This window comes from Falco biarmicus, chromosome 3 (assembly GCF_023638135.1).
Source record: "Falco biarmicus isolate bFalBia1 chromosome 3, bFalBia1.pri, whole genome shotgun sequence".
NCBI classification, from domain to species: domain Eukaryota; kingdom Metazoa; phylum Chordata; class Aves; order Falconiformes; family Falconidae; genus Falco; species Falco biarmicus.
The window spans coordinates 27,937,981-27,957,488 of record NC_079290.1 but is presented as its reverse complement, the minus strand read 5'-3'; the positions used below and the strand labels follow the sequence as shown (position 1 = coordinate 27,957,488).

The 19,508-nt window shown below is 39.1% G+C and overlaps 1 protein-coding gene across 12 annotated transcripts in view; it reads right to left on the bottom strand.

Annotated features, from left to right (window-relative positions):
* Nucleotides 1–6,889: 6,889 nt before the first annotated feature.
* The window catches only part of UBR5 (ubiquitin protein ligase E3 component n-recognin 5), an 89,352-nt gene continuing 76,733 nt past the window's right edge, over nt 6,890–19,508 (bottom strand). For 8 of the 12 annotated variants that reach the window (XM_056333688.1, XM_056333689.1, XM_056333694.1 and 5 more), the window contains 17 exons: nt 18,878–19,050; nt 18,665–18,778; nt 17,887–18,107; nt 17,167–17,287; nt 16,948–17,055; nt 16,446–16,689; nt 15,778–15,889; nt 15,095–15,239; nt 14,670–14,800; nt 14,334–14,394; nt 13,842–14,017; nt 13,350–13,434; nt 11,889–12,044; nt 11,384–11,497; nt 9,866–10,010; nt 9,215–9,300; nt 6,890–8,077 (listed from right to left, as the gene is read on the bottom strand). In XM_056333688.1, the coding sequence (XP_056189663.1) occupies nt 7,865–8,077; nt 9,215–9,300; nt 9,866–10,010; nt 11,384–11,497; nt 11,889–12,044; nt 13,350–13,434; nt 13,842–14,017; nt 14,334–14,394; nt 14,670–14,800; nt 15,095–15,239; nt 15,778–15,889; nt 16,446–16,689; nt 16,948–17,055; nt 17,167–17,287; nt 17,887–18,107; nt 18,665–18,778; nt 18,878–19,050 (2,405 nt within the window). In that variant the 3' untranslated portion in view covers nt 6,890–7,864. The remainder of the gene's footprint in view (nt 8,078–9,214; nt 9,301–9,865; nt 10,011–11,383; nt 11,498–11,888; nt 12,045–13,349; nt 13,435–13,841; nt 14,018–14,333; nt 14,395–14,669; nt 14,801–15,094; nt 15,240–15,777; nt 15,890–16,445; nt 16,690–16,947; nt 17,056–17,166; nt 17,288–17,886; nt 18,108–18,664; nt 18,779–18,877; nt 19,051–19,508) is intronic. The other 4 variants (XM_056333690.1, XM_056333698.1, XM_056333699.1 and 1 more) reach the window with 2 other exon arrangements.

The window sequence follows — 19,508 nt, the reverse complement described above, 5'->3', positions numbered from 1 at the left end:
GGGCGGGGCGGGGACCCCGCGCCGGTGGGCCCAGGGCGGGGAGGGGCCCGGCGGCACCGGGCGTGCGGCGGCACCGGGGCCAGAAGCAGGTGCCCGGGGCCGCCCGCCGGGCCGGGGGCAAGCGGCGTACGCAGGTCTGTGCCCGCTTGCCCTGGGCTCGGCCCCCGCCGCTGCCGGGGCGGAGGCAGACAGAAGGTTGAGGGAGGTGGAGCACTGGGTGCAACCGGTGGGCTTACTGTGTAAGGAAAACAAAAAAACCCAAACCCAAAGAATGAAAGAAAGAAGCAACGACCCCAAAGTAAGGAGAAAATCCTGGACAAGCCTCTGAGAGGCGATACCGGAGGATGCGTGGGTGGGGGTAACTGTTTGGCCGCAGACACCTGCTGAGGCAGCAGCTGTCACAGAGAGGTAACCTGAAGTTGGCATGGCCGCGTACACATGGGCACTCAAAGTGTACAAAAAAGAGCAACCTATGTAAGGAAAAAAAAGTTTTTTAATCCACCCTGAGCTAACAGAATACCCTTCGGTAATTGCCTGGCACACATACCCAGCTGCTGTGACCGGAGGTGCTTGCGTGGGTCTGCAAGCACTATAATTGTGTGTGGCAGTACCATGGACCTTGGTTTCTGTCCCTTCTTGCAAGTGGGCAGATTTCATCCAGAGCTGGAAAACGCCAGAGTTCAGTGGTTTCCTTTTCCTTCCTGGTCCCAAAGCTGCCCAGGCCCTTGGGCCCCTTTCCTGCAGGCGTGCGGATCATTTACCAAAACAAACAGTCCACAGGAAGAAAAGATAGTAAAATCCCACCCCATGGGTGCAGCCCGGTTTGTCATGAAGACCCGCAATCAAAGACACAAACCTAGAAGCAAACACCAGTGAGCAAGAACTAGAAGTTTATGAGTACCAAGACAGTCAGACAGGACTGAGCTATGCTTTAGAGGCCAAGACAAATGCCCAGAGCCCAGCATGGTCCCATCAGGAGGAGGATGACAAGCTGGAGTCCTGGTGTTCCTCAGCAGAGACGAGTCCAGGGACACCGTGCACCGTCCCTGCAACTGCTGCCCAGTGCTCCCCTCTCCAAGTACCGGCCAAACATCTCCAACCACCCTGCAGCCAGAGAAGGTACGTGGTACACAGGTAGCAGCTTCAAGGGATCCTGGTATCCTTTTACAGAACGGGAAGCTTCATTTTTGTTAGTTCTCTATCATTTTCAGGTGTTTTTTTTTCTTAAAGGCACCTGGTTGCCACAGTGTGACTGAGACCTCCCCTCTCCCCATTTCCCAAGCGTGGGAAGTGGGAGCCGGGCCAGCTGGGCTCCTCCAGACTGTATCTGCATCCTGTGGCCTCTTTACACCAGTGAGAGGAGCTCACGCCTCACTGGGGCAGGGGGTAAGTAAAGTTCAGGGGCGAGATCTGTGCAGCACAGGTGACCGTGTTGGTGCCAAGCATGAGAACAGCTTTGGTTTTCTTACAGCGAGTTTTCTAAGGAGCAGAAACACACGCCTAAGCAGCACGTTACTAAACAGCACACCAGAAACACACAAACAGTAAACGAGAAAAGGCGGTTTTACGCTAACATCTGCTGTTACCTGACCTCTGCTGAGTCAGCCTTTAAGTTTTATTACCCAGAGATACCCATACAAGTTTCTTAATAATCACATCCAACAACAGGTCCACTTGTTGGCATACCGAGTACCAGGGATTCCAGTTTTTTGCCCATAACATAGGATTATAGGAACACAGATTGATGTAGAGCAAACCCAACTGAACCATTAGCACTGACAAATTTTATTGGTGTGTGCAGTGCAGAGCATGCTGATGGTTTAAGAGGGAGATGCATGACTTTCTGTGCCAAAAACAAGCAGCAAAACTTAAGCATACTAGTCGTATTAAATACCATTGACCTGCCTATCAGTTGTCTTAGCTGCCTAACCTGGTATTTCTGGCTGCTGTTTCAAAATTCCCCAAATAAGGGATTGGTCTGCTGAGTATTTGACAAGTTTTAAGAACTACCACAGATTAATATAATTAGCAATAGAAAAGAGTTCCAGTATTTGGGGATAACTTCTTGAAGTCACACCTGCGCTTTTACAGATGCACAGTGAACATCTACTTACATGATGCCTAAAGATTAATATACAAAGGAAAAATACTGCAAAGGACACATACCACAAGGATTAAGAAAACACCAGTTGGCTCTTCTTACGCCTCCGCAAAAATCTGCCAACTTCTTTGTTTTATATAAACTAATTACATCATGTACATAACATAATACAGATGAAATACAGAAAAGCACTTGTGGAACTGTAAAATAGGTTACAAGCAGAATAAACATACATGTGAAATACAACATTATGCACAGTTTTGCAAGATTTCGGATTACTCAGCTGTACCTGTGATGCTCTATTTAGAACAAGCTCCCCGATGGGTGGTGGACGCTATATTCATTCCTTAGCGCCTAACTGCCTGGTGGCGTGGCAGCCCTCCTGCCCTGGTCCCCACAGCCCCTCACCTGCATTCACTCACAACAAACCTATGCGCTAGGAGCTGGGGAGGTGTTTCTGCGTGGGGGCGGACTCTGATCTGCAGGATCACGTCACATCCACTGTCATGTCCCAAAAGCGTGGTGGCACTGCCTGGAGGTGCAGGGCACTCCACAGCGGGGAGACCCGTGGCAAGGCAGCACGCCAGAACGGGCGTTCCTGCATGATGGCCTATGGCTTCACAACAGCGCTCTCGCTCTGCTAACTGCAATTAACGGAGATGCAGCAAGCACCACGCACCTTTAGCACACTGTTGGACAGACCCAGACCTTACAGGCTTACTACTAGCACAGTTTAGCATTCCCGAAACTTGCTCTGTCCAATGGAATAATCCACTCAAAAAAACCCTATTAAAAATAAGAAAAGCCAGTCCACATTCTCCTTTGGAAAGACATGAATGAGAACAATCTGGAAGTTCATGCTGTATTTAGTAGTTCTAAAAATAATAAAAGCAATCAACGCCCCTGTAATCTATGCTAGCAACAATTAGAATTTTTTGGGTAAAGTACTCTTTCATGACAAGGCCGAGTAAGTTCAAAGTATGCCCCAAAATTTTATCTACTAAGGCATCCAATATGCAGTTAACACAGCTTGAACAAGAATGCCTCTTCCCTCCCTCCCCCAGAAGACATTGCTTACTTTGGGAATACTTAGCTACCTTTTAAAAATGCTTTATAAATACTGTATTTTAGATGAGAAATGCCATTTCAGGTAAATTGCAAGATTTTCATTTTTACAGTGAAATCTGCTTTTTCAGCTTAAAACTGTTCACTGTATGAAAATCAATTTGTGAACAATTTCATTATGTCCAAAACAACTACCTTCTTAAAAGCGTCTCCTTGCAGGGAAACCTTATCACAGGTTGTGGCAGCTACCTATTTTCCAAAAGGTTCACACGACGATAGTATTTAAACCTACGCATCAGTGTTACCTGCCATCGTTACTGGACAAGGGATACTGACAAGTTTCACCATTACTGAAAAAAGTCCTGAAACGCTTGGGACTGCTTCTTGCTATACTAAATGGTGTATTGCTATTATATTTAATGACAAAAAATACCTTTATATTAAGAAAGCCACCGACAAAGAGGGGGAAAAAAGTCTCACTTACAGGGTTGTGTTTCAAGCAGGACATGAAGTTATCCTCTTAAAGACAACTCCACAGAAATCCTTACAAGATACAATGAAAACCCCTCTGTGCTTCTTGGTCCAGCAAATCTGCTCAATGACAAGATACTCAAACAGCTGCAAATAAAACCCACAGAACCAATTTCCAAGGAGGAAAGGACCCATTGGTGCTCCTGATGATGCTAGGAAGTCCTGCTGGGCAATGACTACGCTTTGATGGAGGCCAGATTCCAGCTGTGAAGTCTGCTTGCATCCTCCCCACACAGACCACATGGGAACTTGCAGCGCTGCGAATTCAAGATAGTTGCTGAAGCTTTTGCATGACCAATTCACCTACACATTTCTATCTATGTGTGGACATTCAGACCTCGGGATAAGCAAATGCCACACCCACTGAAATCCAATTAATCCAGACTTGTGGAATTTTCTATTTGATTTTGGCAGACCCGTTACTAAAAAGGCAAACTGAAGAGTTTAGAAAAAAGGTCAAATCATATGAAGCTTGAAAAGAGAACGGGAATCAAAGCTACTAAGCTAGGTGTCTGTAGTTAGCCCTAGAGAGAAGAAGCCAGAAAAATGGAAGTGTCAATGAAACAGAGTACAAAGAAAAAGCTCAGAATGGCTTTTACAGATTCGCACACAAAGACATGTTCCACAGGTTGTAAGGGCAGTATAAAAGGGAGTTAAGGAGAACAGCAGTAAGCTTCCTCTGATGAGGTTACTACTGAACAACCTGTCACGTGGTGTTAAGAACGATGAAGAGATGTACTGGATTAGGGCTCCCTGTGAGAAGCAGAACCGCAAACGAGGTGGCTGGCAGTGACCAGGGTACACGTCCCACCTGCAGGCCAGCTACTGAGGAAAGGCTCACAACCTGCTCTCTACACACTGCTCTCACCCGTGGAAGTAAACTTCCGAAAAAGAGCAGGACTGTATACAGTTGTGCAAATTATATGAAGATATGCGTAGGTTAAGAGATTAGGAAGATTTCCTTTCCTCTGCCTCCCTGAGTAACTGCTGCTGTACAAGAAGGGTGTTGCCTCGGAGTCACAGATTTGCCAGTTTGCAGCTTCTCCACTGCATGTTATCTCACGACCAAATGACTAACTTGCAGGAAAGAGGAGTCACTCCCAAACCAAAGAGATGGGAAAGGCCACTTGATGACAAGTCCATACAATTTTTCAGTTCTGGAAAACTAACAAAGCTGGTGCAAGCGATGTCCCTTCTGTGTTGGACACAGTTAGCGAAGGAACAGGAACTGGTGCCGAGAATTAGCCATAGCAGTTAGCACTAAGGTGTTGGTTTTCCCTAGATTCAGGATAGGAACTAGTCTAGTAGTTGGTGATAACGTTTTATTAGTAGCTACCTTTATCTCCTATTTCAGCAGTTACGAACAGCTAAGAGTTTAGACTATTAAAAAATGTAAACAGTACAGAATTTTCCTTTAACTAGTTTCTCTACCACATCTTGAAAGTGAACTAACAGAAGGGCTTAAGTCAAAGGGAGATGAGGTGTATGATTTTAATAAACATTTTTCTTATTAAAATCTTGATATAGTTTAAATATACCATACAGAGGAAAAAAGCTATTTATAAAGCTACATACACATTTCAAGTCAATGACGACAGCATAAATCATTCTAGATTCCCTCTCCACTTACCAGAATGCCTTGTGTGTGTATATATGGTGAGCTACTGTGAGTTATCTGCATATTTTTGTCTAGCTATACATTACAGGACTTAAAAAAATGTTTAAGCTATATACAGAAATATATATACATATAACATATATTTATATGTTATACATACACATACACTTATATACATATACACACAATACATATATATATATATACACACAGTACTTTACATTTATATATGGCCTTTCATCCAAGGGCCTTGGATACTTTTTAATACATCAAGTCTCACAAAGCTTTGTGAGGCTGGGAGCTTTATTTTACAGACTGTAGATTTGATGCCTATTCTTAACAGTTTCTTTTGTTGCTTTCTACTAACTTCACACATTTCAGTTAGAGGCATTTTTGGTAATGGAAATAATAACACCAGTTAGAAATCCAGGCATAAGGTATATGTTGTTTTGTACCTTTATAACTATCCTCCTCAGTATGTAAGAACAGCCGTAACAGTATAAATTTTCTCTATACCAATACACCTATTACTAGACTTGTGTAGCCGTACTGCTTTTCGTTTTCATTGATACTAGCATAGAAAATCTGTTACAGTTTTGAATTTAAGCTACACTGGAGGTCACAGCAGGAAATCCTGAATAGGCTCCAATCCTTGTACATTGAAACTATCCTTTTCTAGGATGATTGATTTAGGAAGTGTTAGTACATGCGTAAGTACATCTGTTTACTTGATTCATTTGCAGTTTAACTACACAAGCCTGAAACAGTCAGCCTTACTTAGAAAACATGATTTTCAGCAACAATTTGGCAGCTGGTGATCAGAATTTCCTATCTCAACTGCCCTCCGTAACTCTAGCAACTAAATAAATGATGAAGACAGAGGCTTTTTTGAAAATCACCTGTAGGTAACTTCCAGACATCCTCAGCTAGCTGACAGAAAGGAAAACCCAGTAGAGCTCTGGCAAAGGTGAACTCCACTCTGATTTGACGGAACATTACTTTAGCTCTTCCCAACAAAAGGAAGGGAAAAAATAAATAAAATCACTAACATGGGTTGGAGAAGCAAGAAAGCGGGAGAACATCACCACCACAAAAGCTCTTAACCTTCACTACTTCAGTCTGCTAAGCTTTCAGAAATTTCTTTTGACAGAGAAAAAGTAGCTCCTTCCTTTATTCATCACTTTCTAACCCTAAAAAAATCTCTTGAGCATTCGGGAAAACAAGTCCTAAGTTATGGTCAAAGACTGCCCTCCCCAAAATCAACCAACCACTTCAAAAGTGAACATACAGTAGAACCCACTACAATGCAGTTTGAGAATTTTATTCTAACCTAATTACCTTGAGGTTTTTCAGAACAAGCCACTTTCCCTTCAAACCAATTCTGTGAAAAGAAGGGGTTGCCTGGCCTGTTTCATTCAGGATTCTCTGCTAACTGTAAAATGTGGGCTGAATGTCTTCTACAGGTCAATTTTTCAGTTACAAAATTCAGATTTTTTATGAAGAACTATATTTAGTGTATGCTGTTAGCTGAAGTATAAATGGCTAAATAAATAAAAACTATCGTTTCTTCAGTATGACTTGGTATTTCGTCTGTAATTTCTTTATTAAAAAACTGTAACAAGATACTTAAAAAAAGGCTAGATACAAAAGAAGTTAAGCTGCTCACGAACATTAAAGTTTTCCAAAATGTATCTTCAATAATCATGATCTTATAAACATTTTACAGTTACCAGAAAGTGCCCAGGCTGAGTTTACATAGTTAGATAACGTAGTACAAGTGTCAGGTTAGAACTGGTAGTGGAACAATCTCCTGACTGTCTGTTCACTGAAACAGGGATACAAAAATGTTGATTGTGAACTATGAAATACTGTGCATTGGCCTCATCATATGTACAAAAAAACCCCAAAAAACCACCAAACAAAAAAAACCCCTAAAGGTACAGATTACATGCAAAATATTAGTGATGGTATCTGATGTGCCAGAGTTCAATGCAATCAGAACAAAAATCGCAATGAAAGTGGTTTCATAAGTGAACGATCCCAACTCTGGGATCTGAGCTGTCAGGAACTTTTTACAAGTTCAATATACATGACACACAACTGCAGCCAACCACAAATTAAACACCATAAAAAAAAGTTAAAATAAAACACAGAACATACTTAATTCTTTATTTTGAAATTCCCTACTCCCTCTATACAAGAACCTTTGCTGAAACACTTTCCACAAAGGCAGCAGTGAATTTTCAGAACATTTTACATATTTTCCCTCAGCAAAAAGATAAATCACAGTGTAAATTATATTGTTCTGCTGTCATCTTTGGCTGGGGTTAGGCAAAGGAGTTAATGACTAGCAAACTGTTGCAATCAGATATTGCCAGTGCTCCTTAGGCCTTTACATTACAAATTTAGTACAGGAATGTTTGCATTTAAATCTTTAAAGTACCACCAGGGGTATGACAGCATTAACTTTCATAAACTTTTATAGACAAATGGAAAAATCTACAAAACTTAGCTAGTAATATTACACAGCAATACACACTTTTTATACTCTACACAAAACCAAAATTCTTGGTCTTAATGGCGAGTAACAATTTCTGTTTCAAAATCTGCTTAGAGGAATAGAGTGGGACATAAAGGCGAGAAATGCAAGTGTTTGCTGTAGGAAGATGTTGGTCATCTGGTGGTCTTATTGTGATTGATGGCATAGGCTGGAATCCCTCCTCACTGGCAGGCAATGATGGACTTGAGGTCCAAAAGTAAACCTGAAAAAAGAAGACCGCATTTAAAATTTTGCTGTACAAGGCTAAAATTAATACTGCCCACATGTTGTGCAAGGACAGCTTACAGAAGAACTGCACAGTTGCAGCAAGTTTAATAACAGCATCTTCTGTTCAATATGCCAACTAAATTCAGTAGTCACACTATGTGCTTTTGTAGCGGCTTCCTCCTCTTTCCTCAACTGCTCATTATATTATATACTTCCATTAAAGCTGATGAAAGCATCACTCAAAATAACCCTGTATTGACAAATCCTCAGTAAATGAAGCATCCCCAAATCCATCTGGGAAGACGGTGACTGCTATCAATACGAAATGCATCAGAAATCTCTCAAAAACCAGTTAGTGACTACAGAATATAGTACTTGTACAGACAAAAGGCAGCAACAGAGAATATTTTGGTTTATTGTCTCAAATGTGCAATACTGACTTGCAGAGCAGTCACTACCAAAGTGTAACCACAGACATTCCTCAACAAATGTGCTCTAGATTTTCCGCTTTTCAGATTAGTCCTTGTTTCCTTTTAACAAACTGCAAAGGAAAGATGGTACCTTAAGTAGCAGGAAGTCAGAAGCACATAGTTTTCAGAAGCGTACAACCAATACAATTTACAGGCAAGTCTTCCAAAAATGAATCCCCCTGAACAGTATCTTGTTCTTTCATGCTTCTCATCAGCTATTCGTAAAGGCCTTTGAGGAGGAGATAGTATCACTACTGACACCTTACAGAGAGGACACAGGTGTTGCCCTCAGGATACAAAGAAGTCAGAGAGAGTAGGTGATCCACAGGAGGAAAACTAAACCTCAAATCCCTACTAGCCCACACCACAGGTGACCAGTTACTCAGCTGAAGAATAACTGTGCAGAGGCTGTAACGGTGCTTCCATAAGAAACCTGTGAATACGGGTAATGACACAGCATGCTTACTTTCCATTGCAAGAAGGTCTAGGATTCACGTGTGACGTTTCCAGAACTAGAAGCCTAATCAAACCCTACTACCCTGCTCTGCTACCATAACTCTTCACAAACAAAAGTCTCTACAGATAGATACAGTTAAAAACAGTAATGATGCCAAAGTTATTTCAGTTCTTCTGCACATTTCCACTGGGAATGGACAACTTACTAGATCTTGTCTTTCTGTCATACTCATCTTCTCAACTATGGACCAAAACCAACGCTTGAACTGCAAAAGCTTCTCAGCATTTTCTCCTGTGTGAAATGAAAAAGACACATCATTTCACTGGTACACTGGAAGAGACAGATCTGGTTTAGATGTACTAAGTTGGATCTCTGCTACAATCTCATTCATAAACTCCTGATATTGGAGACACAAGTAATTTCAAAACTAATACACGTATTTTTGAATGTAAAGGCCAACTCTGACATACCTCAGTACAACTCCCACCCCCTCTGTCCCAAAAATCCTAACAGCAGCTAAATATAGTTTAAAAAATATTTAAAGAAATATTAGACTGCATCCATCACATGTATAGTTCTAAATTTAGGTCAGAACCTTCAGAAGAAAAGATATGCTATTAACAATACCATCCTTTCATTTAACATCAAGTAACAGGGAAGTTGGAAAATGTGCTCCCCCCACCAAACTGAAGGCAAAGATTTTTAGAAGTATGTAAAAAACATAGTACTAGTTTTATTAGGACTTTCAGCCAAATTTTAAGAGGTAGTTTAAGTTTAATGGTGGTAACTACTCCATACACAACAAACAGTGTTAAACTATCCCTGCAACTCTGTTTATGAATAAGTTATTTCATACCTGACTCATCATTGAAAGAGGTAAAGCTGATTAGCATCTGCACATTTACTTCACCACAGCCATTCACCAAAAGTCTGAAATCTTCTGCTGTCAAATCTTCTAATGAATTCTTTGGAAGTACATCCAGGAGACCTTTCCTCATTGCCTTAAGTTAAAACCACAAGATTCACATTATAGCCACATCACTTCCAGTCTGATTTTAAATGCATTACTGAAAAGTTCCATGTGAAATCCCCTATTAACTCAAAATTCATTATTCTCCTAGCTGTTCTTTTCTTTCAAAGTTTTACCACCTGAGATGCAAATTCTCCCCAAAAAATGCACCAATCTGTTAAACCCTACCTACTATTGCAAAAGAAAGCAGTAACAGTTTGAACTAGTATTTCACCAGGAGCAGAAGCAAATTAATTCTCTAATGCTAAAAAGATCAGGTATTTTGCTGAGTTACGCTGAATTATGAAAAACACATCTTGCATATTACTTTTACTTTTCTTCCTCAGACACTCACATGCCAACTCTGCTTTAAAAATGTTATACACACACACCCCCTTTATACAAATAATTAATATCCTGAAAAGCTTGGAAATGCCATATTCAAATGGACATATATGAATACATTTGTTTTAGTAAATGCCGAAATGAATTACAAATGTCATGGTTTTCAACTCTTAAAGTAAAAAAGAGACAAACTATTAATGTAGGCAGACACTGAGATCAAATCACTGAATTCCAGGAACACGTTTCTGTGGGACCGTTGGACCTAAACTGCACAGTCCGCTAGCTATCTCAGAAGTGCAGCAGGAAACAGTCAGCAGAAATGACCAAATTTGAATGTAGTATCATATGACAGAGTGTAAGTGGTTCCAAGTACTGGACCTTCATTAACTGTTTACAAAAATATATTATTCCATAACTTTTAAAATAAAAAAGTGCTTCAAAAATCACATTTTTAAAAATGTATTTTTATAGTCAATTGTTAGGTTTCTTGCCAGGCTAGTAAAACAACACCACCACTGCATGTTTTGTAACTGATTTTTCCTTTTGAAACAAGGAGAGAAGCCAGAAGTCCAAGGTGATTTATGTAAATAATTTGAAATTTCTTTTCAGTCTTTATTTAGAAGGCTAAACAAATCTATAACAAATTATTAGAATGAAGTAGCTGCTAAACACAAACAAAAATTCCCAGGAGCATATGTACCACTTGAGCAAGAAATTAACATACATATTTAACCAGTGAGCTCAAGTTTAGAAGAAATGATCTTTCATTCTATAAAAAAAAAGAGAAATTGCTCGAAGTATTCAGTCTTCACAGTACTGCACTAACAGCTACACAATTAAACACTTTAGAAAAATGCAATATATTAATCTAGCTGTCAAGATTTCAGAACAAATCTCATTAGCAATACCATAATGAGGAAAAGAATTAACTGACTGAAATCTTACAGATTTTTTATGCTTTTGTTTTTGGTTTGTTTGGTTTTGTTTTGTTTTTTTTACAAACTCTCCACCAAGACTTACATGTAGAGGCTGTTCTGCTACTACCAACATTCGGTGTTCTGCATATTTCCGGACATACTCATATACATTCTGAGGAGTGACGGGTATATTTACACCGTTGGAAATAAGTTCAACCTACAGCAAAGTAACAAGGACAATTTAAGGGGTTGAGGGGGGAGGGAAGGGAAGGAAAAAAGAAAATGAGATTTTTACAACAGCCACAGTATGCTGCACAGTCATTTATTGCTTAACATATCTCTAAAACCAAGCAAAACTTACTACTACAGGTTAGCTTTAAGGACTCCCTAGGACTGACTACGCTACCCAGAAGTTATGGTAGGACTGACATCACCTTCAAGAAAAAAACCCCACACTTCACTGTCTAAGGAAAACACTGTATTTGAATCTAGGAAGGGTAAAACATCATAATCCACGCTCTTCTCAGATGACAGGAGATGCGTGCACTACAACATACATAAACTGTCGAATTCTGAAACTACAGAGCCACAGGTGTAGCTGTGCTTACCTGTCCTCCACCCTCCTCCTTACACAAGTCTATTGCGAAGGCCAAGTCCATGGCTGCGAACACTGCATCGGCATCTGTACTCTGGGAAGCGAGGATAAGTTGCCGAAGGCTTTCATACATAACCGGATCAAAAAAAGCAAAGTCATGCCAGTTCACCTATTAAAAAAAGATAAATGTTTGAAACTAGATGTTGGAAACATACCAGTTGTTTAAGAATATATTAAAAATTACACGATCCTTGCCTAACCTATGCGCTGGCATGCAGCAGTGCATAACCCATGTAACAAAGCATACAAACACCTGGAAATGCAGGCAGTCCAACTCCTGTTTGACAAAAGCCTGCTTTTGAAGGTACTTTAAAATACCCAACTGAAGCGCATTAGCAGAATTTAAAGACGGACCTGTAAAGCCTTTCCTGCTATTAAGGGCACAGAGGTTATAAAGAAAATGTATAGTGGTTTTCTTTAAATTCTTCCACATATCACCTGGATCAGAGATTTGATGGAGGTTGGCTGAAGTTGGAAACAATTTGCATTAGTGCTCCAAAATGTTCCCCTCCACTAAGTCCATTTAAATGCCTGATGCCCCGATAGCCGCACACCAGTATCCGACAATTCAAATACCAATGTTTACTTGCTGCTTTCTACAGTTCCTTGATTCTTTGTTCTTTATCAGCCTGGAGAGAAATCTACTAACTGAACTAAACCTAATATTCTTTGATGTATCCAACATTTAACTGGAAAGAATACTTATGCAAGAAGAAAAATATGAAGAAAAGAACTAGAAGGGAATCTCTCTTGGAAGACATCAGGGGATATCTGGAGGCGTGTCTTTCTGCCATTAACCCTTTTTCATTAAATATCCTATGTACGCTGGATAACTGATTATGTGATCAACTTTGTTTTTAAGGAAATTTGGTTTAAGCTTGCTGCATCAGACAGAACTTTACAATGCTACTGACAAATGTGTGAAATGTGCAGTACATAATTAATGTTTACTGGGGCGGGGAAATATTTTTGCTAAAGTAGGTGATCATCAACCTGAATTAAATTATACCTGAGAAAACAATTTCATTACAGTTCAATTCAGTGAGTTCTCTCAGGTATCCAGGAAAATGCTGTTTGGTAAGCCGAGATGCTATAGCCTAGTACTATCCAACACCATGTCTTTGAGTCTTCAGGAAGACAAAAAGAGGAGACAACAAGCTGTTCTGAAGAGTCAAAGGCTAACCTATTACAAACCATTCCATCTTAGTCAAATACTTGACTTCTAGTGCATATACTCAGCTCAAATTCTAGGTAGTGAAAAAATGAATACTTCTCAAATTCAATTTAAAGGCATCCTTACAATTCTAATATCAACTCTGCTAGTCAGTACATGCACCTTGGGGGAAAAACAGCAGTTTTTAAAGATAAGATTTCATGTAATTGAAGGAGATTAAAATTTCTGTGTTCAACTTACCTTTCTGCCAAGCAGAACTTTGATTACGTGTCTATTTAATGTGATGGGACATAGTTCATTCTGCAACAAGCACAATCCTAGGATTCTGAAAATAAATGTTCGGGGTTTGTTTTGGTATGACAGAAATTACATTGGAGATCCTTCAGCAAACTCACATTTAAAAAGTCAAAATATTCTAAGCATCAAGCTGCAGCTAGCTTTGCAGTCCTATAAATCCCCAAAAGAAAAACATGGACATACAGAATTTTAAAAAATACTTCCTGCAGTATAGAACTTCCAGATTGTGAAAAAATGATAAAAATAAAAATGTAAGGGGAAAATAAATCTCCAGTTGACATGTGCAAATCCCCCACTATTTAGCTCCAGGTGAGAAATACTGATCAGAAAAGTAGTAAGGGAAGTTTTTGAAGTTTGGATCATTGGTACTTTCCCTGGTATTTTGTATATTTGTTTTTAACATTTTTTCAGACTAGAAAGTTAACAGCAGCATACCTGCCAATGTTCCTGAAACAATTCAGCCTTGCTTCTGTGTTTTTACCAGGTCTTGGTGTATAAAACCCTCGTTTTCCAGGTTGGTAGAAGAGTGGTGCATTATCATCCCCATCATCTGTATCATCTAATTCCATATCTACTACACTGCGGCTGGAACCATGTCGCTTTCTATTTTCCTGTTTTGGAAGCAAGAACAGCAATTAACAAACTTACTTCTAGTAGCTAACACATATCAACAAGCTATTTGCTGATAGACCCAAAGATTCAGGTTCCATTGGTTAAGAATGACCATGATATTGCATAATGGGAACATCTTAAACTTTTGAGTAATTACTGCTAAATCTTTTCAAAAGAAAAAAAAGGTAGCTTCACAAGATAATTAAATGGAACTTTGTCTTGCATGATAAAGGAAGGCTCCAGTTGCTTAGGCTTTTAAAATTAACCAATACAGCTGGATCTTAAGTAAATTTGATTTGTGCAACAGTTCGTTACCTGCACTTTATCTGAAGAGTCTAGCAATCCAAGATCCAATATACTGTCAGCACCATTCTCCCTTGACAAGGGGGGGGGGGGGATGGGGTGTGAAAAAAAAAGAGAAAAAAAAAAAAAGAAAAAAAGGACAGATTTAATTTCACACAAAGAAACTGTCATATTCTGAAACTAGAAAGATTAGATTAAACCAAAGTCAACAAGTCTCTTACCCAAAGAAAAATATCTAGAATAAAGCAAGGAATAAGTTGCATGTATCAGAGTTAGATGTAGCACATTACAAGTGCTTTGGCCACAAAAATAAGTTTTCATTTCTTATCTGAATCCTTGATACTTTACCTGCCATGTGCAATAATGAGTTCCATTGCTTCATCAACTCTTGCTCTAAGGGAATCTTCACTAGCTAGTAACAGAAGCAGCTGAGCAGGGGACAATTCCAACAACATTCCTGTGATTTTACTTGCAAATGCCTGGGGATAAAGAATGGTATGTCTTACTATTCTCCGCCAGTTCTCTCATTTTCAAATATGGTTTTATGAAAGTTTTAGTATTTCAAATACAGAATGCATTACAAGATATCTCCTAAACTAAATGACAAATCACACAAATAAAATCTTAAGAAAATGCCAAAGAATATAAAAACAGACATACATCTTCAAATATTTTCAGTTATGTAAAACAATGATGGACAAGGAAGTTAATTGTTAAATTAAAAGATTACAAGAACAGCGTATCATTAAGTGTATAACATAGATAAGTCTTACTGGTTGCATTGCTTGCACTCGAGGGTAGAGCCTTTCTCCAAGGGCTTGTCTGTGTGCTGGAAGAGGGTCAGGGTCATCGCTAGGATTTCCTTCTGATGCCGGTCTAAAAGGCCGTGTGTCAATGGAAAGCTGTCTTCTAAAGTCCCTTAAGAAAATTAAAGCAGTGTGTACTCATTTCAGAGGAAATATGCAAATATCTCCCGGAACAGTATAATTTGCACACAGATTCAGAATAGCATTAGCTTTTATGCTGGAATAGTAGTGTTGCTCATAGCTGCTTGGAGAGAATGATTTAGAAACAGAGAATCAAAATGATCCAGAGATTTTAATACTACTAGTATTTTGGATACAGCAGTAGCCAAAGACATGCCACCAAAGGCAACGTTGTTTCTAAAATACCTCACAATTTTATTCCAGTACACAAGTTTTTATTATTCTTTTAGGAGGAGAGATTGATGGCATATGGTTGAGACATAATCTATCAATGCTAAAGTAAGCATAATTATTCTTTACAGAATTAAAATATATTTTGAATTTCAAGAAATTACCCTGTAAATTTCTCCTGAAAGTGAAAAAGACAGACACCTTTAATTTGAGGAAGTAAAAATACCTTTCCTGAAGATAACCAAGGCAATTGTTCTATTTGATGAAGTATCTCTACAAATTAAAAATACATCACTTACCTATCCCTATCTCTCCGAGAACCAGCTCGTAAGCCACTACTTCTCCGCATTTCTCTCTCTCGCTCCCTTTCCCGATCTCTCTCTCCCCTATTTCGCAATCTCTGCATCAGACCTGAAGGAGGAAAAACCTCATAAGCTTAAACATCTTTCTATTTCTCTCTCCTACCTAAGTTTCAGTGCAAGGAAGACAGTTTTGGAAGATAGCTTGAAAGGCATTGATGAGACAGAACCACTCCACTTAAAAGTAGTGACTTGGCACTCGCCCAAACTTAAGAAAGGAACCTGAAGTGTTTGTACCAACTTATAAATGCCATAATACCTCAAGAGCTTATATATACTTTCAAAAACATTAAAATGTATTTGTGATAAGCCAGATGGAACAGTCGTATTAAAATGTGTAAGCTCTTGCTAGTTAAAATCATGACAATTATTACCTACTAGAGAGAAAGATGCTCAAAAAAGCTAAGAGCATCTACAGCATACCCATTTCGCAAAAAACAAGAGCTTCGCGTTTCTGCTATTTCCTTGCCTCAGAGAAGTAACATGCACCATTTTCACTGCTCTCGTGCTGCGCTAATGAGAAATCTCTGAGACAATACCAAGTATTTCAATGTAAAAAAGCATCCCAAGCTTTTATGAACGTTGATTAACTGCTGTGCATCACTTACTTGTATGGGTACCCTTGTTGGCATTCTGAATACAATCTAGATTTGGCAGTTTCTCATTTGACAGAAAAGCCTGTGCAATAGCAGTATAAAAGCTCCGTGCTACACCGCTGCCTTCTCCTGGCTCATCCTTAAAAGTAACTTTTACTCTGTGTACAGCCATCGGAGTGGTAGCACACCTGCGACCAAAATGATTGTTGAGCTGCCTCATGGTCTGCTGAATCAGAAGATCTCTGTCTCGGTCCACCTAGTGAAAACACCAAAAAGTTTTCTTTACCAATCATCATACAGAGACTTTCTGCTTCATGAGAAGTTTATGGACACTTCCACATAGACTCAGAAAATACCAATAAGACTGTGAAAAACTACAAAATAACTGCAACACAGTTCACAAAGCAAGGTTTAAGACATCTGCTTGCAGACTCTGAAATACAACTTCTACCAAGCTACCGCAACGTGTGATAACTCAACTATTAATGAAAACAAATTCAGAAGATAAACTAACATTTTTTACCTCCAACGTTAAATCCCTGGATTGCTGGTTTCTTAGTTTTTCCATCTCCCTGCGGAATTTTGATTCCTTTACTTCAAAGCCACCTAATTCAGTCAAGATCTTAAAAAAAGCAAAACAAAACAAAACACAAAAAACCCCAAAATCAGAATAATGAGGGAGGTTCACAATTTAGTTGTAAGAGGAACTGTCCTTACACTGGGAAATACATACCGATCCAGGCTCTGCCCCAACATCTTCCATGAATACTCTACCAAACAACTCTAAAGAAAGGCGCCAACGTCCCAGTAACATGTCATGAGATATAACCATGCCCATGAAGCTACACTGTGGCCTGACAGAAGGGAAAAAATGACAGACAAGCAAAATTAAGTTAGATTTCAGACACATTTTGTGTACTTCTGCTTTTTCTTACCCTGTGCCTTCAAGTAAGTTCTTTATTTCTGATAAACAAAACAGTATAGTAAGTTTGTGGACAAAAGCACACAAAGGTGCTTAGTTTCAGCTGAAGCAAGTCTTGCTTCTGAAGAGAAACTACTCTCAAAGCATGTAATTCACTGCCACGTGGAATTCACTGTTATTGATCTCCCTTCAATTAAGACCTTAATTTTTTTTAAAAAAAAGCTGTAATTCAAAGTGAGGGCAGTTAAATCCCTAACCACATAAAGCATGGTCAGCATCACCTGACACAGATGGCAAGCTGTCACTTCCAATTTTTAAACTTAGCTACCCAGGACATCATAGTAGGTCTGTAGCAAGACATCAGGACTTGCTGTGCATTCAGCTGTTCATTTTAAAAACTATCAAAACACAAACCAAAAATTCAAACTGAAGTAAGCTACCCATTTTAATTTCAGAAGACTTTTTCAGAGTCCCAAGTATCCTTTTATCAACTCAGTAATACTTCATAGGGTCATTTTTAACTCAAACTACCTGAAAGATGTGAGAGGTGGCCCTTCACTTTCTGTCAATCCTATTTCTGCCAACAAGCTGCTTTTCAGTTGTGCTGCAAGATCATGAGCTGAAGGCCCTGGCTTTGAACTCTCAGATTCTTCCGTAGGCACGTTTTGTTCCTCCCCTTCCTTCTTCTGCCGATTTTGCATGCTCATAACATTTTTTAAGTTGGCTGCGTAAGACATTTTAGTTGGAAGAACCTAAACAAGGAGAAGTAAAATTTAAATGCACTTTCAAAGCAGTCCAGAAGGCTTTTTCAGGAGATTATATAAATATACGTAATTTTTAAACCACACAAAAGTGAGCACTGTAATTGACCTGTTAAACACAGTAACTTCAATCATTTCAACAACTATGAAACACCATTTTCCCACTTTATGTTTGCATTTCATATGCTTGACATTTAATGCTTAGTTGGTAGGCAAGTCAAATCTACTGGGCTACAAGGAGATTTAATTCTTTTTATCACAATTACATAATTGGCATTTCAAAATTAACTGGGGATTGTACTGCAGCCTTTAAAAATATTGCCTAAAATCTGCTATAACCAGTAATCATAAAAGATCCTATGTTTAAAAAAACTTATTAAGTATATTTTTCATTAAAAAGTCCCAAGTTTTCACTTACTAGGCTTTTCAGTTGTTATACTGAAAGCTACTCAAAATTCTCTGTGAAAACATTAGAGTACCTTTTTAAAGAATGAAGGTACTAGCTTAAGTTACCCTGTAATTTAAAATAATAAAACCTTTAAACCTACCTCAAGGCAGTTTCTATCCACTGTAACTTCCATTAAGCATTTCCCACTGTTGGCAGAAGATGAATACAGACCCTGACTTGGTCGGCCAAACAGATCTTCTTTGCGAGCATTTGGCTGAAAATTAACAAAAGCATTCTGGGTAAATAATATACTTCAGTTAGAAACAAAAAAGCAAACTGCAATTTTCTTCCAGAACACCATCTCTGATGTCACCTGTAATAGATGGGGCTGGTCTGCCAGGGGGATGGCCTCTGCCAGAGGAACCTCAAAAGGATTGGGTGGAATGCAGCCAAGGAACGTCATAGAGTCTGACCGTCTGAAAAATGGATGGTTTTGGCCAGTCTCTGCTGGTAGGGAGTCATCGTCTTTGTCGTTGAGTGTAGCACCTAAATATCAGAAAATATTTCGATTCAATTTTCACAGTTATAAAAGCAAAGGATTTAAAATACCGAAAATTAATATGCTTCCCTCTTAGCTATCTGACTGGAGGAGTATCTCTGCAAATGTAATACTTCTACAGGGTACTTCCACAAATCTCATCTTTTTATTGCGTTTTTAGTCATCGCTTTTATTCTTTTTACTGTAACTAACTTTACTGAACATGCAATCCTACACTATATGTACTTAGCATAGAATATAGATTCTACCATTTTCAGGAGCAGTTTAACCAATAAAAAAACCAGTTTAATTCCAATTAAAATTTTAAATACTGTCATTGTGTTGAATAGTAAGTAAAGGCACAAATGCTACAGTTTAGAGAGAGTGACACAAAAAGAGCTCCAAAATGAGAACAGGCAATGGCAGAAGACATTTGGTAAATTAACAATGCTAAGAAAATCTTACT